The 21706-nt window shown below is 37.8% G+C and overlaps 1 protein-coding gene across 1 annotated transcript in view; it reads left to right on the forward strand.

Annotated features, from left to right (window-relative positions):
* csmd3b (CUB and Sushi multiple domains 3b) overlaps positions 1-21706 on the forward strand; it is a 136919-nt gene that overhangs the window by 88753 nt on the left and 26460 nt on the right. The window contains exons 40-51 of the mRNA XM_087176619.1: positions 2520-2665; positions 6876-6956; positions 7573-7686; positions 7821-8009; positions 8233-8379; positions 10860-11048; positions 11899-12084; positions 12451-12645; positions 13689-13862; positions 16003-16176; positions 20319-20492; positions 21298-21483. Of these exons, the coding sequence (XP_087032745.1) occupies positions 2520-2665; positions 6876-6956; positions 7573-7686; positions 7821-8009; positions 8233-8379; positions 10860-11048; positions 11899-12084; positions 12451-12645; positions 13689-13862; positions 16003-16176; positions 20319-20492; positions 21298-21483 (1955 nt within the window). The remainder of the gene's footprint in view (positions 1-2519; positions 2666-6875; positions 6957-7572; positions 7687-7820; positions 8010-8232; positions 8380-10859; positions 11049-11898; positions 12085-12450; positions 12646-13688; positions 13863-16002; positions 16177-20318; positions 20493-21297; positions 21484-21706) is intronic.

Below are 21706 nucleotides of genomic sequence, written 5' to 3' on the forward strand. Positions count from 1 at the left end.
GTATGGCAACACAATGTACAGTAGCTTTTCCAGACAACTGCTTGGGTGACTCATAAGTGATGTCCAATATAAACTATATCAAATAATTACTTTAATATACTCCTGCTTTCAGAGGAAGAGGTACACTAAGAAATTGATCATTGCAAGCTTAAAAGAGCCCTTATTCTCTAAATGAATGATCCCATCAAGTGACCCAAGGTCAGTTACAATGACATCTACTATTTGCCCACGTCTCCAATTTAGTTTAGTTTGCTTCTGGGAAAACTTCACCTTAGGAACTTCTAATTTAATTGCAAAGATGCAGGACTTAGGTCAATGCACCACCAGATCTTTCAGGACCCAGTTAAGTAACAACACCAGCAACGGTCTGAATGTTTAGGTATGACTGTCTGGCTACAGCCTCTGTCAGATATGCAACGTACAGTCGATTGTTGTGCTAGTTTTGATTATTTTAAGGTGAAATACTGACGTCTCATAGTCTTCTAACTAACAGCAGAAAATTCTGTCATTTAGAGTTGTAACTATTCTTTATTTGAATTATGGATTACTCTACTTTGTATTTTTTGATTAGTCCCAACCAAAAAAAACTCAACGCAAGGGTTAATTTACTTGTTATCCTAATTTATCTGATCAAGATTAAAATTTTATGAACAGTCAATAAATTAGTCTATTAAATGTGTAAGAGTTACAAATTTTATCATTTCCCAGATGACATATTTCTTGTTTTGTTCAAAAACGCAAAGAATAATAATGTACAATGATACAAACAAAGAAAAGAAAAGCAGTAAATCCTCAATTTGAGAAGCTTGATGATTGACTGAAATGATTAATCAGTAATCACAATTGTTGCCAATCAATTTTCAGTCAATTGACAAATTGATTCATCACCTAATTGTTTCTTATTAAAATGATTCTAGACATTGTACAACATAATCATATCAACCAAATGTGAAAGCTGACTTATTATTGTAGTTTTGTTGGTTCTCCACACTTACTTGACACTGGAGAGCTGCTTCCTTTTAGCTGTACATAACAGGGACATGGCTTGTTGGACATATGTCTTCGGTGTATAAATGTAATGTCTTAAAACTACAGTATCCAGCCTGCCTTTCTCACGCCAAACACCACAATACCATTGAGCCATGTGCTGTCCACCCACAGCCGATTCTGTGAATTCCCTGAATTGGTGGCGCAGCATGTTCCTGACCCTGCTGTCAGTTGGAAAAAGTGGACAAACTGCTGAACTCACACGAAGCAAAGACGGCAACCTCACACAAAGCACTAAAAACTCACAATCTCACAGTCACAACACTGACTTCCTGTAGAGAGCACAGTGTCAGTGGTAAAGGTGTGATTTTCACAGCAGTCTCCTCAGTCCAGAGCCAGCCAACCTGACAGTCAGTTAGTCTGCTAATTGGTCTCATGCTGGGAAGCTTACTACAGGACTTCATTGTAAGAATTATCATAGATGACGCAGAAGTAACCTTCTTTTGTGCTGCCTCACACAGTCAGTGTCTTTGTCTTGTCCGTGCTGTATGTACTGCCATAATGTACTCATAATGGTTAGTGAGTGCGGGCATCACCAGAAATCAGCAGTGGATGAAACTACTCTGATGACTCTGAACCACCCAACATGAATCAGCGACAGGGATGATTCCTTACATAACCTGACAGGTATAATTGGCCTCATCCAAAAACCACTTAACAGCAGGAAATAATTATTTCATTTAACTTCATGATGATACTTTTTAATCACTGATAATGAGCCCAGTATTGGTTAGTTTGCGTCTGACAGCTGGTGGGGCTGCCATTAAAGGTGAAATATGCTCATGACATTGCACTGAGAGCCGGACCTGCCATTTGACAGATAACTCTCTGTCTGCTGTGTGTGTAACTTTTCATGAATGCCAGGCTGATTAGTGACAAAACTAAAGCCAAAGTCTAAGTCAAATTCTACACCAGGATTCGCATCTGTTATTCTTATGATCTGACGACAGTTCAATCAATATTTATGAACTTGAGCATCTCAAAGCAAGAATAAGAGAGTCAGAGCTTTGAACTGTGTTGTTGTTGAGAGAAAAAAGGCTCTGTTCTCTCATAAGTTCACTGGAATCTGAGTTTGTGAAGGTTTTATATCTAAATGAGCTTTGTGACATTGTGGTTTAGAATGTTTTGAGAGGGAAGATGGGCCCATATTCATGCACAATCACTCTGGGCGCCGGCACTTTGTCATACAAAGTCCATCTCCATTCGCAGTCAATGGAGCAGCTCCAGGTTTTGTCTCATAAATAATCGTCAAGTCTCTTCTGTCTTTGTTTCTAGCCTCGGAGAAACCATTTCCTGATCACAAATAGCCATTTAACTGTCACGGATGACTGCAGTAACGTATTCAAATTATGTTTTAGGTTGACTTCTCTCTTCCATTGTTCTATAAAGAAAGATCATATCCATTCCTTTATGGGTCTTTAGTCTCTGAGTACCCCCTTTGTAACTCAAGTTTTCTCTTTGTTTCTCCACAGGGATGGTCCAGACCAATCTTCTCCTCAGATCGGCCAGTTTAGTGGGAACACAGCTTTGGAGTCTGTCTACTCAACCTCTAACATCATCCTCATCAAATTCCACTCTGACTTCTCTGGAGCTGGCTTCTTTGTCTTAAGTTACCATGGTAAGACCGTATCAACATCCTTAAAGTTGTCACAGAGCTAGCGATCATATCATTGACTAACACATCACTTGATTGTGTCTACTCAGTTACAAATCCCAAGCTCATTAACCGTTTTCTCTGCAGCTGGCTTTGTTTTCCTGAGGAAAAACTATACCGCTATGATTAGTTGTAGCTGAGTGAAGGCATCGATCTGTTTGTGTTCACTTCTCTTCACCTTCCTCCTCATTAAGTTCCACTTAGATCTGCTTCCTTTGACTCATTCTGACTCGTGAAGTTTTCACTTTGATCAAAGCGGATGTCTTTGTCACATCCTACTGAAGTAATACTTTATTAGTCACAATGGTGTTATTGATAGTTTTTGTATCATGAATTAAATTGGTAGTTGCAGCAATGTGGAAAGGTTCTCTTTAGCGTTACTGACCACTGTAGGTTCCAACACATACTCTGATTTGATCTTTGAGTCTGCTGCAGCAGTTTAAAGTGCCACTATTCCTGCTGTCGTGTGTATTCGGTTATTTTAATGACAGCAGTTGGACTTACTAATGATGCATAAAATACTTAAACATAGTTTGTGATATGTGATTCACTTTTAATTGGTATTAAAGTCCCTTTTTCAGGTCGCACTTGCTTGGTTATAGACGAGTGGACCAGTTGTTTAACAAGTATGTTAATGAAACACTGTAATAACCCTTGACCTCACACTATAAAGTAAGATGAATATAACGCTGAGAGCTTTAAAATAGCCACTTTCAACTAAACCAAGGCCACATATGACAAAAATTATGCTCTTTTTTGAAGGAAAAGTTTCACAAAGTTTGCTTGTTTAATGGAAAACAAAGGAGAAGTGCAGTTGCTCAGATAAGAGTCTGTATGATAAAGGTATGGACAATGAACAGCTGGGTAGGTGTTTGCTTATCAAACACTTATCACTTGATACACTATAAGTGAGCGGATGTTCTGTCCTTTTTTCATTTTCTACTTTCTTTAATCCAGCACCTTCTTGTCTTGCAGCACTGAGGTATACAGTTGCCTTTGAATTTTGTGCTATTGTTTGAAGGAAAGTAGCACTGAGAGATAGTCAACAACTTTCACTAACTTTTCAACAACTGAAAAGTTAATTCATCTTTCAACTTAACAATTGTGTGAACATCAGCCTTGTCTTGTCATCATTGTTTCTAGCCAATCATGACTTCCTTTTCTCTCAAGAATTGCTATCAGATTAAAAGAAAATACAAAAAAGAGAATACATTCATAGCTTAACTTCCAACCACACAAGACAAACAAAGCATTTTTTAATTTTAATTGAATTGTTGCTTTAGTACAAGGAACGAGCAAACCTGCAGTTTGTTTAACAAAAACAATTAGACTCATGAAATTAAAAGATTTACATGACACAATGCCCTCAGTGAAGGTTTGTTTGTGAGTTTCTCTTTGTATAATAGTATAGAAGAGTTTTTGTATCTGTCTTACATACACTTACACACACACACACGCACACACACGCACGCACACACACACACACACACACACACACACACACACACACACCTCCACCAGAGTGGTGGATATTGTATTTCTGGCTCTTTCTCCATGTCAAAACTGTCGATGCCTTTCAGTTTGTCATTTCATTTAAATCTTTTGCTGCGGTCCTTCAGTGAACTTAGATTTCCCTTTGTTTTCACCCACTGTTTAAGATGAAAACCTCCCTCATCGTCTCCCTTCTTGTTTCGCCTGTCTGCCTGCATACATCAATCTTTAGACCCTTTGGCTTCTGTCGTTTTTTTTGACTACTGTCGTGTGAAAACATCCAGCTATAATTATGATGTTTTTCCGTCTGTTTTTGACATGAAGGTCTGAGGGATTATGACCACATGACCACATGATAATGTGTTATCTTTTGTTGGAGAAAGCTTCAAACAGGATTTTCTTAAATTGAGATTTTTTGGAAAAACAAAAAACGCCTGCATAAATATAGTATATGTATGAATAACTTGCATACATGTAAGGAATCTTCATAATGTTTAGCAGCACAGTACTGAGAAATTACGCCAAGGTTTCCTACTGCATTGAAGCTTTAGTGATGTCCTTCACATGTAAGATGCTTTGAATAAAAGTGTCTGCCAAATGACAAAATGTATGTAAATGTAAACATTTTATGTCGATAATTATATTTTCTATTTGTCTAATATTTAAATCTGTATTTAATAGATACATCTACTAAAGCCTGTCATTAAGCTAAAAATGCTATTTTTTTCTACATGAAGGCTTGAATTTGTTTGGCAATGAGGATAAGCAGTGTAACTAATGGATGAATGGATTTTGGCAATGCAAGGTTTTTACCAAACAGTAAAAGAAAAAAACGCTTCTTATTTATACTACTTCTTATATATTCCTCATCCTTGTCAGAGTAGTTTAGTCCCTGAAAAGTTCCCCTTTTGGCTGAAGTTCTTATTTGACAGAATAACTTCTAATGAATTCTAATTCTCTTTTACCCTTCATAACACATTTTGTCTCTCTGACATGCGCAAGCATATTCAGTATATACTGTATATACCTGCCTTCTCCATCATGAAGCTCATATTTGTTTCTTTTCTGTTCACTGCTCTTTAGTGAAAACATGTCAAGTTGTTTTTTTTTAACAGGCTTCCCCTTTTCAGACAGATGACACATTGTTAATGAGTTTCCTCTGGCAGGTTTTAACTGTCAGCTGTCACACTCACACAGGAACAGTACCATCTGATGAATTCAACTTTATTTTCAATTTCTGTTTTGTTGGAGGATGTACAGCAGAGAGTGACATGCAAGATGGATAAGAGGGAGACTGGATGATGCGTATGGCAGTGGTTGTTAGCGCTGTTTTGTCACTTCAATTTTATATGACAATATAACAAACACAAAACAAGAAAGACAGACAAGAGTGAGAGGTAGGTAGCCACAGTATGAGCGGGTAGTACACCCCATTTGTTAGTCTGGAGAAGATACAAATTCTCAATTAATAAAAGAAAAGAGAAAAAGCCGCACTCCTGATAGATTTCCCTCAGCAGGAACTTGTCACAATAAGGAACACATTTTCTACATTTCTTCTTCAATGTCCTTTAGTGACACAACTGAAATTCAGAATGTCATAGTTTGCATCTGAGACAGCTGCTAAAGTGTAGTTTTGGTTTCAAATGCCAAATAAACCCCAAAGGAAACATCAATCAACTGTTTGGGGTTGTTTATCAATGTCATTGTCCTTCTATTTATTTATCTCTGGGTCAAGGTTCTGAATGCCAGCACCTCCCATACAGAGATGAGGGCCATACAGTGGTGGATAATGTTGTCATGGACGTGAGACTGAGAAAGCTGATGTGACATGAATGTGGAAGTAGCTATAAAAATGCTCTCGGAGCTTAGTGAGATCAATGACTGCTCACAGTGATCCTCTCCTCTCACGCACACAAGCATAGACATTGGTGCACAAACATGCACGTGCACACACTCAGATATGCATACACATACTCACACACACACACACACACACACACACATACCACAGGGCTTTGATATGCATGAGAGCAGCAGATACTATTGGCAGGTCTCATTTTCATAGTCAATTTCATCCTGACTTATAGCCCTCAGCCCTCTTTGCCTCTCTCTCCTTTAGTCCTCCTCTCTCGGTCTGTATTTTCTGTCTCTCTCTCTCTCTCTCTCTCTCTCTCTCTCTCTCTCTCTCTCTCTCTCTCTGTTAGTGAGTGATCTATGGTCATGCAGTAATATTGATTACAGCCTTCAGCTGAGTGGCTGTGAAGTCAGTTGCTTTTTATGATTCAAGGCAGTGCTGTATCCGTGTAGCCGTGGTCTAGTCATGCTTTGCTGACTAGACCATCTGAACTTAAAAAGTGAAGTTAAACTGATACAATCGAGATTAAACAGAGTAAACAGAAAACAGGTTGTTTTATTATTTGAATCAGTAAAGATTTCTCACTACAAAGCTCTGGACAACTGGAAGCTAACTCAGAAATGCAGGAAGACCAGCGGGTTACATTTAAAACATTCACAGCAAGAAAAAAATAATTATTGCCGGTTTCCAACCATTGACAAGTTTTCAAATTTTCTCTGTCTTGACAAGCCAGGTTAGACTGACCCACAAAATTTCTTTTCACACATTGTTCTACATTGTCCCCCTCTTTGTCCTCTCTCCTCTCCTCTGCTGCGTCTGTTCTTCTAGCCTACCAATTAAGGGTTTGTCAGTCTCCTCCAGAGGTGCCCAATGCTGACATACTGATGGAAGACGTAGAGCTGGAGATAGGTGAGTTGCCTGGCTGACTGTCATGCCTTCAGACATGTCAGTTTGACAGAGGATGCAGACTTTTCAGTTTCCAGCAGTATAAGAAGTGTTACATGTTTGTATGATAAAATTTTAGTAATGGCAGTGATACACTGTATACAGCGGGGGAGGAAGCACACAACACAACGGATACTCCAAATGCAAGTTAATGTTCAATATTGACAATGTTACCCAAGCTAAAGTACATAAATATTAAAACTAAAATACTCAAAGTAGAAAAGGGGTCCCTGGGTGTGTTATATGATTATATATTATATTATGAGATCATTATGACTGATGCATAATTTGTAAGTATTGTTTCAATGTTGTATCTGGTCAAGGTGAAATGACTTTTCACTATTTTGTAAATTTAATTTATAGCCATGCACCATCTTCATAAGCTGCTGATATGTTTTCTACTTAAAATCTTAATTTGCAAAAAATAACTACTAACTAAAGCTGTGAAATAAGTGTAGTGGAGTGTGGTTACATTTCACTACTCACTGTACACTAGCAAAAGATAAACAATGTTGTTCCTTCTGTCTGCCTTGATTTTGTTTTCCAACACTTTTCTCACACCATGATTTTGTGCCTCCAGGTGACATCATCAGGTACAGATGCCATCCTGGATTCTCATTGGTCGGCAGTGAGATTCTAACCTGTCGTCTGGGAGAAAGACTACAGATGGATGCACAGCCTCCAACATGCCAAGGTGTGTATATGCCAATACATTTGCTCAGTGTTTTGATTAAAATTTCAAATAGCTGATAATGAAATCACTGAATATAACAATGGTGTGTATTTATTTAACATAACCAGTCTCCTCCCTTAATTTTCTATCCACAGTCCAATGCCCTGCACATGATGTGCGATATGACTCGTCAGGTGTCATCCTGAGCCCTGGTTGGCCAGAAAGTTATCCTAACCTCCAAATGTGTTCATGGAGCGTTACAGTAGAGAAAGGATACAACGTCACCATTACCTTTGAAAGCTTCCACACTGAGAGAGAGTTTGATGTGTTGGAGATTTTTGATGGTAAAAAGACACACACACAGACACACTCAAAGCTGTAAACATGTTAGGATGAAACTTGATCACCATGGGAAAACTTGATATACAGTTATAACCACAAAAATACAAAATACCAACTTAGAACAAATCACAGTGTATTTTCAATGTCTGATTCATTTTTTTTGTCTATTTCTTTCTCTCTGTCCCCTCTCCCCCTTACCACTCACGTTATCCTGATCCCTCTCAGGTCCTACAGCCAACAGTCCCACTCTGGCAACGCTGAGCGGTGACCTGCCAACACCCTTTAACCTCACCACCTCTGGTCACCAGTTCCTGGTCCGCTGGTCTTCAGACCATGGCACAAACAAGAAAGGCTTCAAAATTCGTTATGTTGGTGAGTACCAAAGTATGTATCCCAACTTTATTTTACTACTACTTTATATTATTATAATGCATGGCAATAAGGACAGAGGTAGACAGAGACAGACAGAAGGACAGAGGGACATCCTGACTAGAAGTGCACTTGAAGGGATTGTTCAACCTCTAAGTTGTGTCAAAGTACAACTTATAATTTGTTGAACATAATGAAAAAATGAGAAAGTTCCTCAGTTTTGTGGGGGAAACAGGTAATCTACAAGAAAGTTGATTTAAAAAGTACATGAACTACTTAGTGTCATTAACTTCATCTCACCTGTGCAGTTTGTTTCTTCATCTTCAGCATACTTTTCTACCTCACTTCTGTCTGTCTCCTAGAGCAGATTTCTAAATTGTATTATGGGTTAGTTCTTAACTTTTATTCATTCAAGGAAAGCTTGATGAGCACAGATGTTGTTTTACAGCAAGCTTTGCATTTAGACAGTCTTGCACCTGGTCCTGCTGAGTATAACTTTAGACTCTTGTGCATTAAGCACCTTCACTGGGGTAATGGGATTTGAGTGCTTTATTCAAGGGCATTTTTTGACAGTTAAGGGGGAGGAGACAGTATCACCTGTTTAATTTGCTTATTCACTTCATACATTCTACTCAGGAGGCTGCTTCTTTAACCTTTGAAAAACCACTGCTCTGTATGATGAATGATAGGCTGAATAATAACAGAAAACTCTCCCAGGACGCTCACACTCAGTAACCTTCTCTGGTAGCTGTGATTAATGTTAGCATCTGCAAGGATTATTAAACATATGTTGTAAGCTTACTAATATCAGGGTTCAACCTCAAGAGTGTTCTTTTTTTCTTTCTTTCTTTCTTTTTTTTTAAGTTGCACAATCAGGTCGGTATAGGACCAGAACATACTTCTTCTCCAAAAACAAAATGTTCTCATGTTTTAATTATAAAGAGAAATTTAACTCTCTTGTTATATCTTGTTATGTTATGTCATTTCTCTTATTATTTTTCTTATTATTTAGATATACCAACTTATGTTGGTATGTCTGCTTTTGTTTTAAGAAGAAACTTTGTCGTCACGAAAGAAGCCCTTGTGTAATTGAGACCAGAAGTTTAAAGCCGTCAATGACATATTGTGAGCTGGCTGCTTTGCCTACATGCCGATTCTGTGATACCATCCCTTTCTGTGGCCATCAACTTTAAACTTTAAGAGCTTTAAAAGTAAACTGTGTCAGAAAGCTTTAATTAGAAATCCCTGACAAACTGTAAAAAAACATTGCTGGCACTGATTATGTGTTTTCAATGCGAGGAAAACACAGTAAAACGAACAAAACTCCCTCACTAACTTTTAAGTGGTGCTTGATCATTTGTGTTCAAAACCCACCATGCAGATGATACTGGCCCAGTGGCAGACCAGAGGGACATATAAAACAGACTTATCACTAATAAATAGGACCAGTTAAAAACTTAATTTTGGGCTCCTGCCCAATTTGGAGAGTTACACACCAGGCACATTGCCCAAATCAACATCTTACTGGACCCAAGCCTGGGTAATCTTTATAAGATATGACTGAGGAACATAATAGAACTGCTACTGCTGACTTACCATATGAGATACGGATATCTTTGTAAATGGACCTTTATCTACTGCCATGGATACTGAGACTACAGAATGCCAATACTACATACAACAGAAAAACTTAGACAATGCTTAACTTGTTGTCAGGTTATTGGTGGTTGCAGCAGGATTCCTCTTGTTTTGCCCACCATTGTCTGGAGTAAAGAATTAATGTTTCTTGGTGGAAGAATATTTCATAAAATTGCATAAGGCCACTGATGACTTTGTGGGTAGTGTGTTTGTCTTAAAGTCTTGCTTAGTAAAATAAAGGTTAATTAAAAAGTATATATATTTATTGTTCGATCAGAAGCTCTACTGAGAGAGATTTGCGATGTAGTTAATTTTGCATTCATTCAGCTTGTCAGAATTGGCTAAAAAAAACACTTGGCTTTTAAGATGGGCCAGAAAGACAACATCACCATTATGAGTGTGGTCATTACTATTTGTTCTCACAGAATTATTTTGTCCTGTTTAGCCCAAGTAGTGATTTCAAATATTTTACTTGGAAAGATAATATCCTGAACCTTCTCATGGCTCTAATAGCACAGTTTAAAATACACAATGAAAACCATAATTGTGCAAGAAATTTGATTTTACTCGCAAACAGGTCCCCCATTTTGGCTAGGATTCCTGTTGTGTAGGGTACAGTAGGGACTCCTGTGTGAAGGGACAAATGTCTCTCTTTATAGTCTGATACATGTATTCAGTAGTTCTGTTTTAGCAAAGGGTGTTAGCAATTCTGAAGTCAGCACACTGTCACTCATTCTGATGGCTCATCAGCTATTAAAGTCTGTCTCAATGAAGTTTGCTAACTTGTAGTTAACTTTCTTTTACTGACAATCTTTGTTCTTTTAATTTTGTTTCTTCTACTCCAGCCCTGTACTGCTCCACCCCAGACTCTCCACTCCACGGCTCCATTTCCTCTCAGAGTGGCGGCCATGTCAACAGCGTGGTGCGGTGGGCTTGTGACCGTGGTTACCGTCTCATTGGCAACGCCACAGCAACCTGCCGACGCACATCATTTGGTTACCACACATGGGATTCTCCTGTACCTGCATGTCAAGGTGTGTTTGATTGTGCTGATCTGTTTTGTGTATGTGATGTTAATTGTCATAAAAGTCAGTAATTTCCAGATTTTTTAAATATAACTATATAATATATCTCATAACCATTAAAATAACTTTAGTCACCAAAATAAATTTTAGCTAAGTTTGTGTTGTTCAATTTAATCTTTTTGCGCCAGAGTAGATATATACCAGATTCAAGTGAGTAAAATGCCAGTAGCAGTGTTTGTAAGGAGGGTCTTTAAAATGTGACTGCCACATGTTATTCATATCAATTTGGGTAATGAAATGAAACAGGAGTAATCAAAAACAACTATCATTTTTGCGTAACTCATAGAGCCTTTTCTTTCTCTTTCTCTTTATGTGTATTTTCAGTTTGTATTATAGTGTATTCTACACAGACTTGATGATATTTTTATGTTGCACCTTTTATTGTCTAATCCCACACATCAGATAACCATAGAAAGGTATGGCTCATAGCAAATATAGTCAAATGAAGGATGTGTAGCAGATTGTGAACACCGTGTAATATCATGGTGCATTGCTCTACAAACCAGTCTATTTAAAACCCACTGTGGAGCAGAATTTTCAGCAAGTTAGATGTGTTTTGTTAGAGCTGGTTGGAACTGGAGATCAAGCATCTCTTGATTGTATATTTTTAGTTTGATAGAAATATGTAAGATTGTTTACAAATACATAATACATTCAGTGGCTTTGAATCTCCAGAAATATTTCAAACAAAGTACACATCAAATCTGCCTGACAGACACAACTGTGCATTAGGGCTTCTGTGTGTGTCTTTTTGCATGTTGTCTTCTTAACCACTGTGTGTGTATATGTCCTCCCCTAGCTGTCTCATGCGGGGCACCCAAGGCTCCTATAAATGGCGGCATTTTAACAGCTGACTACTCTGTGGGAACAAGAGTTTCCTATTTCTGTAACGATGGATACAGACTCTCCAGCAAAGAACTGACGTCAGCCATCTGTCAGCCTGATGGAACATGGAGCAACCACAATAAAATACCACGGTGTTCTGGTTAGTAACACATAGATCACACATAGCGTGTTACAAATTTTGACATATTAAATGGTAAAGCTACAAATGTAAATATAAATTCTAGACACCCCTAAGATTTTCATCACTTCAGTTACAAAAAACAGAAATATGAAATACTGCATTGTTCAAACAATGATCCTATCTCACTGGGCCAGGTGGATATGGTTTGTAAGCAATATATAATTACCACTGTGTGCGCCATGCATTTCTGGCTTGGACATTGTTATTTCAACTGAGACATTAAAATGCATCTGTGAGATATTTTGCACTGGCTTGCCCCCACTTTAAATGTAAGCATATTTCATGAGGCTTTATTTTGTCTTCACACTCTTTCCATCTCTGTAGTGGTAGTATGTCCCAGCATCGGGTCATTTTCTTTAGAGCACGGCCGCTGGAGGATTGTCAACGGGTCACACTACGAATACAGAACTCGCATTGTGTTCACCTGCGATCCGGGATACTACCGATTAGGCCCTGCCCATATCCAGTGCTTACCCAATGGCATCTGGAGCTGGAGAAATGAGAGACCGCACTGCCAGGGTCAGTAACACAGACGTATAACTGTTTAATTATCAATGAGGTAGCCATTATTACAAATTCGAACATGGAGGCATAGGAATCATTTCCTAGAGACATATAGTATTTGTGTTCAGATTCTGTATTTATTCCTGTATTTATTTCCTAAGCAGTAATTTCCTCCTGGCACCTTCATGACACATAAAGACATATTTAATGGACAGGCATCAGACTGGTATGAGTCCTCTCATCTAACTCTTTGCCAGAAAGGAATAAGTGTATTTTAAAAAATGTCTAACTATTACTTTAAAGCAAACCAAGTCCCCTCAGCATATTTAAAGGGTTAGGGTTATTTTATGTACTTTTTAATGTTTTAAGTCAGAGAGTTTGTGAGCCACGATATGAAGAAATTGCCAAATTAATGTGAACTGACACTACCATTGGCATTTATGAACAGTTTGGATGACAGGTTGTTGGATAACAGATAATCAGCTTAAATCAGTAAGGACTAAAACATCTTATGTATACAAACACAAACGATAGTTCTTGGTTTCTTGGCAGAAAAAATAAGCAGCAGAAAATGGCTGTTAAAGTTTGTCATTTAAAATTTGCTGATATGAAAGGGTAGAGGTGTGTTCAATGATAATTGAATTTCTACTAATTTGATTTAATCTCTTTCAAATAACTTGATAATGTCTGAATTACAATGCAGAAACTTTTTTCCTTCAATACATGTGCTAACCTGAAGGAGTTGCGTTGACATTTTTCAAGTGTCATCTGCTATTTTTCTTCTGAGGATTCCTTGACATTTTAAATCAGTGTTATTTTTCCTTAAAGAATTCTGTGACATTTGGATATTTACTGTTATTTTCTTCACCAGGCATTTTTGAGTGTTAGTGAAAAAAGAAAAAAAAGAAATTGGCACCAAATTTGCATGATAACAGCTCTCAAGGACTGGTAGCGGTCCTCACTGAAACCAGTAAGCTCATCCAGCCTCTCGGCGTATGCTGGTGCTACGTTTTTGCACAGCTGCTTTTAAATTGCTTGTGTCTGACTGTGTGTCTCAGTTATCTCCTGCGGTGAGCTGCCATCTCCACCCAATGGGAAGAAGATTGGTACTCAGACAACATTTGGTGCTACAGCCATCTTTACCTGCGATGCTGGTTTCATGCTGGTGGGGTCAGCTGTCAGAGAGTGCCTGTCATCTGGGCTTTGGAGTGGAACGGAAACACGATGTTTAGGTATATAACTTCTAAAACTATTAATTTATTCAGACACACAGTATATCTAGACACTGTATGGAATTTTTAGGACTTAAATGTAAGGTTTAGGACATATAGGGCATGCGAACATACAATACACACACACTGAAACACCCAGCATTACAGAGGAAGTTTGAAAGAGGGATTTTTCAAGTCAATTTAATGAGACCAGGTATCAAAGGTAGGTATGTGCCCTGCACCTCTTGTTTGGCTGCACAGCTGCTCACCTCTGGCCTTGTCCACCTCACAATCACGAGGAAGCATCTGCTGCACACTTACTAAATTCATTCTGAAGGTTCTTTTTTTATAGAAGCCTGAAAAAATAGGTCCTTTCTTCTGTCAGTGTGCCAGCCAGAGGTAACAGATGTTATGACATGGTGCTGTCACTTCTCCACGAAGCCTCTGCAGAAACATCGCTTCCCAGAATACTTCACAGGCTGAAAGAGATATGAGATGCACGTTATGAAGAAAAAGTTCAATGTAACTTAACCTAGACTGATGAGGAGGCATGATTCTGTCAAAAAATAAATAAATTGAGTCCTAAAAAAGTGCTATAAACAGCATTTTTATTTAGTAACTTTTCTTATTATCCTTCAAAACAAAACTGACTTTACTGTAATTGTTTTGGTTCTTTAAAATATAAGCCTGTGCAGTTATTTTGCTGTTTCCAATCATCTTATTAATTAAAGCTGATGTGTGCAAGATTCTTCCAAAAACCCTTAAACAGTCGATCCTGAAATGTTGAAAAAAAGGAAATGAAATTCTCTTGTAGAAGCGATCACAATTGCCAGATTTCTTACCGAAACTGAAACATTTGATGATATGAAACATTTTTTTTATTTCCTTGTACTATATGTTCAAACAAGCCTAGGCACACTTCAATGTATTTTACTTGATTTTATTGCATTCATTATTTTAATATTCTATTGATGTTTAACTGTAAAGTGTGCTGGTGCTGTATGATACTTGATACTGTTTTTTTCTTTCTTCAACACGTAACTCTCTTCAAAATATCCAAGAAAGTAAAGTGTGTGACTCACTTAAGTAATGCCCTATAACTCTATTAATTAACACCTCACAGACGATATAAAAAGACAGATGAAATGAGGCAACCTTTTTTCTTCTCATTCTCTTCCCACTTCCCTGATTGTCTTTGAATTGTTAGCACTTTTTGACACTAGGGATATGGTGCATCTTTTTATCTACAGTAAAGAATGTAATCAATACTTAATCCAGAAAAGAAAAGAAGAAAAGAAAAGTTACATTCACACCCTTTTTTTGTAAAATGCCTTTTATATTATCTTGCATTAGCACTGTGCATCAATTAGACCTATGGCAATTAATCTGATCAGGGGAGTAACGAGTTCCTGTATATATCAGGTTAGCTGTCAGGTAAAGCCTGATCCTTTTAAAAGCACAAGGACTTCATTTAAATGTTAGATGCTTTTGAAGATATTGCAAAGAGCAGTGACGCAGCTGTGGAAAAGTAGCAGGAGGTGACTGACCATCTGAGCCTTCATCATAACTGAGGGGTGATCCAATTTGTGACAGAGCCTCTAATATTTTGTGATGACAGAGTCCTTATAATCCTACTTTCCATTGTGTGCGATTGCTCACAGTCACATGTCTTATATCCAGGATAAAACTGCTTTCAAGCTGCAATTGCCTATTTTTACACTTTTTCAGGAGCAAGTTTCAGCAGGTGTTAAAAATTTGAATGCCCCACATAGACTAACTCTTGAGCCAAGGTGATGTTAAATCATCGAGGTGTGTTAAACTCCCCGGCCTGTTTTTTTCTGATATTGTCTCTGTATCCATGAAACTAACCCAGAGCAGCCATCTCATGGGTACAATAAGACGGTAAGGTGTAATATGATCTGCAGGATAACAAGCCAGATCTTAGTCACAACAAAAGTAAGTAAAAACAAGTAAATGAAAAAAGCACAAGTAAACCAGGACAATTTGTTTTTAAAAATTCCAGGTTGAGCTGAAAATGCAAGGATGTTTTTTGATGGCCATTGGTCTGTTTTCAACAATAGTATCTGCATATTAGTACACTCTAGGACAGTATTCCTCTTTGTCTGAGTCCCCTGTGTTTTTGTCTGTCTCTCTCTTTCAGCTGGTCACTGTGGAATCCCAGAAGGCATTGTGAATGGCCAGGTGATTGGGGAGAACTTCGGTTACCGTGATACGGTTGTGTATCAATGTCTACCTGGCTTTCGACTAATAGGCTCATCGGTTCGAATCTGTCTCCAAGACAACCAGTGGTCTGGACAGCTTCCTGTCTGTATATGTAAGGAAAACACACCAGCACAGATTCGCCTCTAAATAACTTAAGATTCTTTTCAACTAACAAATTAAACCAAACCCCAGAATGATTGAACATTGTATGAACTTTAAAACCGGATGATCCCAACCCTGTGTTAACACACACTAAGCACACTACCTTGTTGTAAAAGACAGTCATATCTGCTGATAATCATATGTGTGACCTTTAAAAATCTTCTCTGTCATGGTAACACAGGCACTTAATATGTACATCTGGTCAGTGATAACAAATAAGAAAATAAGAATTCAGGAAATAAAGACAAAATTGCCCTTTGATTTCTGTAGTTACAGTATGTGTGTGCATGCTTGGAAAGGATAATAGCAGCACATAAAATGGAGTGTGTGAAGTTTGCGTCAGGATTTGCAAATGTGCTCATAAGACGCAGCAATGGGTTAGCATAGAAAGATGTGGTAAAGAATAGCACAAATTGCAGCCAAATTCATTAAGGCTTTTGAAAGGTTTATGAAAATTTGCTAGATACCAAATAGAGAAATCAAAGTCTGCTCAAATACAGGCAATTTGGAAATATAGTGTTGATAAGCGCTCAGTGCTTTTCTGTGGATTTTACATATTTTATTTGCCTGTGGTCTTGAAGAATCGATATCATGCATATTTCAAATCACTTTGAAGGTACACCAGTGAAAAACACAGTATGTTTGACAAATTAAGATCTGCTATGAGATTTTATGTGTTGCAGAAGAATTGGCACTGGATTCAACAAGTCCAGATTGAATATCGAAGTGAAACAGCCAAAACAGGAATATAGTGATGGTGACTGTGAAAAAAGTCTTTACACCTTTAAAGTCCATCAGTTCAGCTATTAAAAGTCGCAAGTGGAATTTAATAAAATCCAGTTGTTCTTGTGGTTAGAAGTTCAACATGATTGTCATTGACAACGAGGGAGGAGAGTAGATGAAATGGATATTTAACTTCAATGAGAATAGAATAAAAACACATTGATGGTCATTAACAGAAATGTCCTTTACAGAAGGACATGGTGGACTCAGTCGATGGGGAAAAAACAAAATCAGGAGTGTAGCCTTGGATGTGATGTGATCCAGCACATCATTAAAAAACACCTGCAGTCATATCTTTGTTTGTTTCTTCGGTTCAGTGATAAGAAAAATAAGAATTCAGTGAATACTAACAGGAAACCAACCTTTGGGGTTTGTGCTGTTGTGTGTCTGTGTGTATGTGCTGATGTGTGTGTACTGTAAAATTATTTAATTAATTTAAAAATTGTTTTCTGTCTGTTAATCACAACCTAAATGGAGAGATGACACAATGTTAACTTTACAATTGAAATTTGAACTTAAAATCACATTAAAAGGTAGTGTTCCTGGTCATTGCACACCATTATGTTGCAGAATACACTTTATGTTTAAAACAAGTAAAAAAAAAAACAAACAAACAAGGAAAGCATTACCTATTTTTTTGGCTTAACTTTCTATTAAAAGTTCTCCATAGATTTAGCATTACTATAACATTGTTGGATATGGTACTTTTTATTCCAGTTATTTTTGTGTCTTGTCAAAAACCTGGTGCCTACATTTCCCAAATTAAGTATTGACCAAATCACACAATACAACTTGAGTCAAGTTGTATTGTGTGATTTGGTCAATACTTAATTTTCATACTTGTAGTCTTTAGCAAGTGCCATTACTTGAGTGTTATTTGATCAGATTTCCCTTAGTTACTTCTGGAGCCACAAAATGCTCTTTCTAACTTTTTTTCACATATGCAGAGGTATCTCCCTGAATAGACAGTTTTTGATGTTTGATAAGATCTGCAAAAAAATGTAGTGTATTAGCTCCTTTTAAATGATATGGGAATTTTGGGGTTAAAATTGGTATAATCAGAAAAATATGAATCCTACATGTTCAATAACAACAGTGTAGCTTCCTTTAACATTGTTTATGAACACCGCACCAAGATCTCCACCACGGGAGTTTTTTTCTGGAAGAGCTGATAAACCTCATTCAAACGACACTCAAGGGTGTAAAAGTCCAAATTGGAAAAGGGAAGTAAAATCATTTAGAATAAACTTTTAGTTCAAGAGGGATTCCATATGGAGTAAAGCTAGCATAAAGTCCGTGTTTTGAATAATAACCCTTACTTGTTGTATTTACCCAATAGTCCTTATATGAAGGGCTAGAGGGCCCAACTGCTAGTATGGCCTGGATGAGATAAATAGCTGGGCTCGAGGATAAACAAGAAGGCTCTGACGTGTCCAGGCTACTGTGAAAATCTTCTAAAATTGTCGACTTGCTGTGAGCATCCTAAATGTTTTTAGGCAGCAACTGGGCACAGTTAAGGTGGCGATGATGGGTGCCAGCTAAAGCCAATTACAAACGCCTTTTCCCAAAAGAGACAGCCTGTTCGTTCACAAAATTAGAACCATATTTAAAAGACAGAGGTGGTAACGTATTGTCTACATTTCTGGAATAGAAGGGGCATGAAAGGGAGTTTATTTTCTCTATGAAATTGACTATGACCCTTAAAACAAAACATACTGTTTGTGTGTTTGGATATTCCATGCATCTGCGTCTTTGTGGTTAGAATAGTGTGTGTATCCATCTTTGTATCTTGGAGTGTTTCTGTGCTATGCTGTTTTTATTGAGGTTATTCATGCAGGAGTTATTGAGGGAAATCATTTTACAACCAAATTATACTGTAATTATGGAGATGAGAGGCTCTTGTTCAGGGACACAAACACAGAATGATGATGAGTGTGTGTGTGTTTGTTTGTGTGTGTGTGTGTGTGTGTGTGTGTGTGTGTGTGTGTGTGTGTGTGTGTGTACCAGCAGGGCATGCTGACGGTGTCAGATAAATTTGTATCTTAGGCATAAAACAAACTTCTTATTCTCACTGATCAATTGAAAAGAAGACCCAGGCTTCCTCTCCTCACTCCTGTCTTCTCTTGTCCTCATCATTTCTCTTCGGCTCTCTTCTCCTCTGATGCCCTCTCTTCCTCTCTGCTGTTTGGTTTTCTCCTCTTCCCTGTTCACTTTTTTACCCACCTGGTCTGTGTCTCTCCTGATTTCTTTAAGTTTGGTCAAACTCCTCTCCTTCCTGTAGAGCAACACATGTAAAAGGGTAGAGTTTGGGAGGCAGATGAGAGAGGGTCCGGCAGTAACTGTAAAACCGTCTATTCACACAAACATCAGAAAAACAACACAAACTTCTAAGTAGCCCCAGTGAATAAAGTTTAACTGGATGAATAATTATGATGCAGAATGGCAAACAGAGGATACTCACTGCTAACTGTTAATATTTCCAAAATAATGACCCTAAATCTGGAAACCAGCTATGTGTTCTGTGCCATCTGACAATTCTCATGAATATTAATTTAACTTACTGTTGGAAAGGCATAGATAATTGGTCCGAATCTGTTCTTTTTCTAGACAGTGAACTACATGGCCTCTGTTTTTCAGGTCTGGTTTAGCTCATGTGTTTTTGTAGCTTTCACATCAAGAAGAAATGTCAGTGGATTGGATCTTTGCAATTTAATGAGAAAATGAGGCAGTGGGTTATGAAAAGTCAAAACATTTATAAAATAGACCTGCATCTGAATCACATTAGTGGTCAGCTATAAATATGTGTCATTGATTTCTGAAATAGCTCTGCTGGATGTGACTACAGAAACATTCACACAGGACACAAAAACAACACAATCACAGCCTTGTCTCGAATGACTCGCTCTTTGGGTACAGCTCAACTACATATGATGAATGTCTTTGGAAAGACATTACTGTTAAAGAAATGTCCTGTCAACACAGAAAATACTTTTCATGAGTCCACCAATGACCAATGTAAAACTATCTGCTCTGTAGTTCAAGTTCTAGCCGGGTTACACTGACTCTGCCTTTGACTTCCATCAGACAATAAATTCACTTTCCAAGATATTGAAAGATAAGGCGATATTCTAGATTTTCTTTCTAGTGTCAACAAACTCAATGATGAGAGAAAACACAACAATAAATTTATCTTACTAACAACTTTGTAGCTCATTTGTTGTACACAATCACAAATAGATTTGTAATAAGTTTAATAATGAATCTGTATATAGTTACATATGTCCATGATTCACACTGTCTTCCCTATAGCGATCAGCTGTGGACATCCAGGAAGTCCCATATATGGTCGTACGGTGGGAAACGGCTTCAACCTCAACGATGTGGTCAGCTTTGTTTGTAACCGGGGTTATGAAATGGAGGGGCCTGCACGCGCTCAGTGCCAGGCCAACCGCCAGTGGAGCCACCCGCCCCCAACGTGTAAAGGTGGGGAGAAAAGTTAAGTGTATTCACCCCTAACCTTATTTATCCCTAACCTTTAATACCACCACAACTCTTATCTTTATTTAACCTTATTGCCTTTTCCTATGGCAACCATCCTTATTTACCTCAACCATTGTCATTTCAATTCTACCTCTAACTTTATTCAATGTAAACATATCTGCCATTGTAACCCTGAAACTTATTATAACCAAGAGAGAGTTAAAAGTTAAAATTCCTTATTATAAAGGTTTTCTTTAATTTAATGAAGTTTTGAGGTAGATTAAATACTCTACATCCGTCTAAGCCTTTCCTGACTCCAGCCTCAAGAGTGGATTTCTTTTGTTTTCAGTGAAACATAAATCTCAAGCCGCAATTGTTCTCTAACAATCACAGCAACAATGGTAGATTTGCTCATATGAGATTATACTGAAATTATCAGCTTTCTGCCCAGTTTACAGAATGAAGTGCCAATGCATTGAGTAAAATTTAAAAAAGCAGTGTGATGTTAACAAGCCATTACACTCAGTGGGTGCTGGATCCAGGACACCGAAACCTACCACCACCAATCATCACCTACCATTCACCATATCTATCATATTAAACACCAGCCCTCGTCATTTCTTCCAGCTTCACTCCATACTCCTAATTATGTCCCATATTATTTTACAGAGCTTTAATCCCAGTGTAAAACACTGGGAAATAAAAGAGAGGGAAGAGAATTGGCCCTCTATGGTTCATGCCAAATAACACATACCTCTCTATCTCTGTTTATTTGTGTGTGTCCATCTTTGTGTCTCTCTGTGTATAGTGGTCAATTGCTCTGATCCAGGCATCCCGGCCAACTCCATTCGGCAGAGTAAAATAGAGCATGGCAACTTCACCTTTGGCACAGTGGTTTTCTATGACTGTAACCCAGGATATTACCTCTTTGGGTCACCTGTACTGACCTGTCAACCGACTGGACAATGGGACAAACCCCTTCCCGAATGTATAGGTTAGTGTGATCATTCTCTCCACCTTTTTACCTTACGTTTTATGGGACACACAACAGTGAACTTGGATGCTATCTAGAATAAATTAGAAATACTCTGACATTGTTTATTTTTATTATCTGTCATGTCTTATTTTCAAGAGTGTCATACATTTTAGCAAAGAGTATTTCTTTTTCTGTCCTGTATTTTTCTCTCCATCCCTTTATCTTACAGGTATCTTTTTGT

The sequence above is a fragment of the Seriola lalandi genome, unplaced genomic scaffold, assembly GCF_002814215.2.
Source record: "Seriola lalandi dorsalis isolate HSWRI2012SDOR001 ecotype SW California unplaced genomic scaffold, Sedor1 jcf7180002054562, whole genome shotgun sequence".
NCBI lineage: Eukaryota > Metazoa > Chordata > Actinopteri > Carangiformes > Carangidae > Seriola > Seriola lalandi.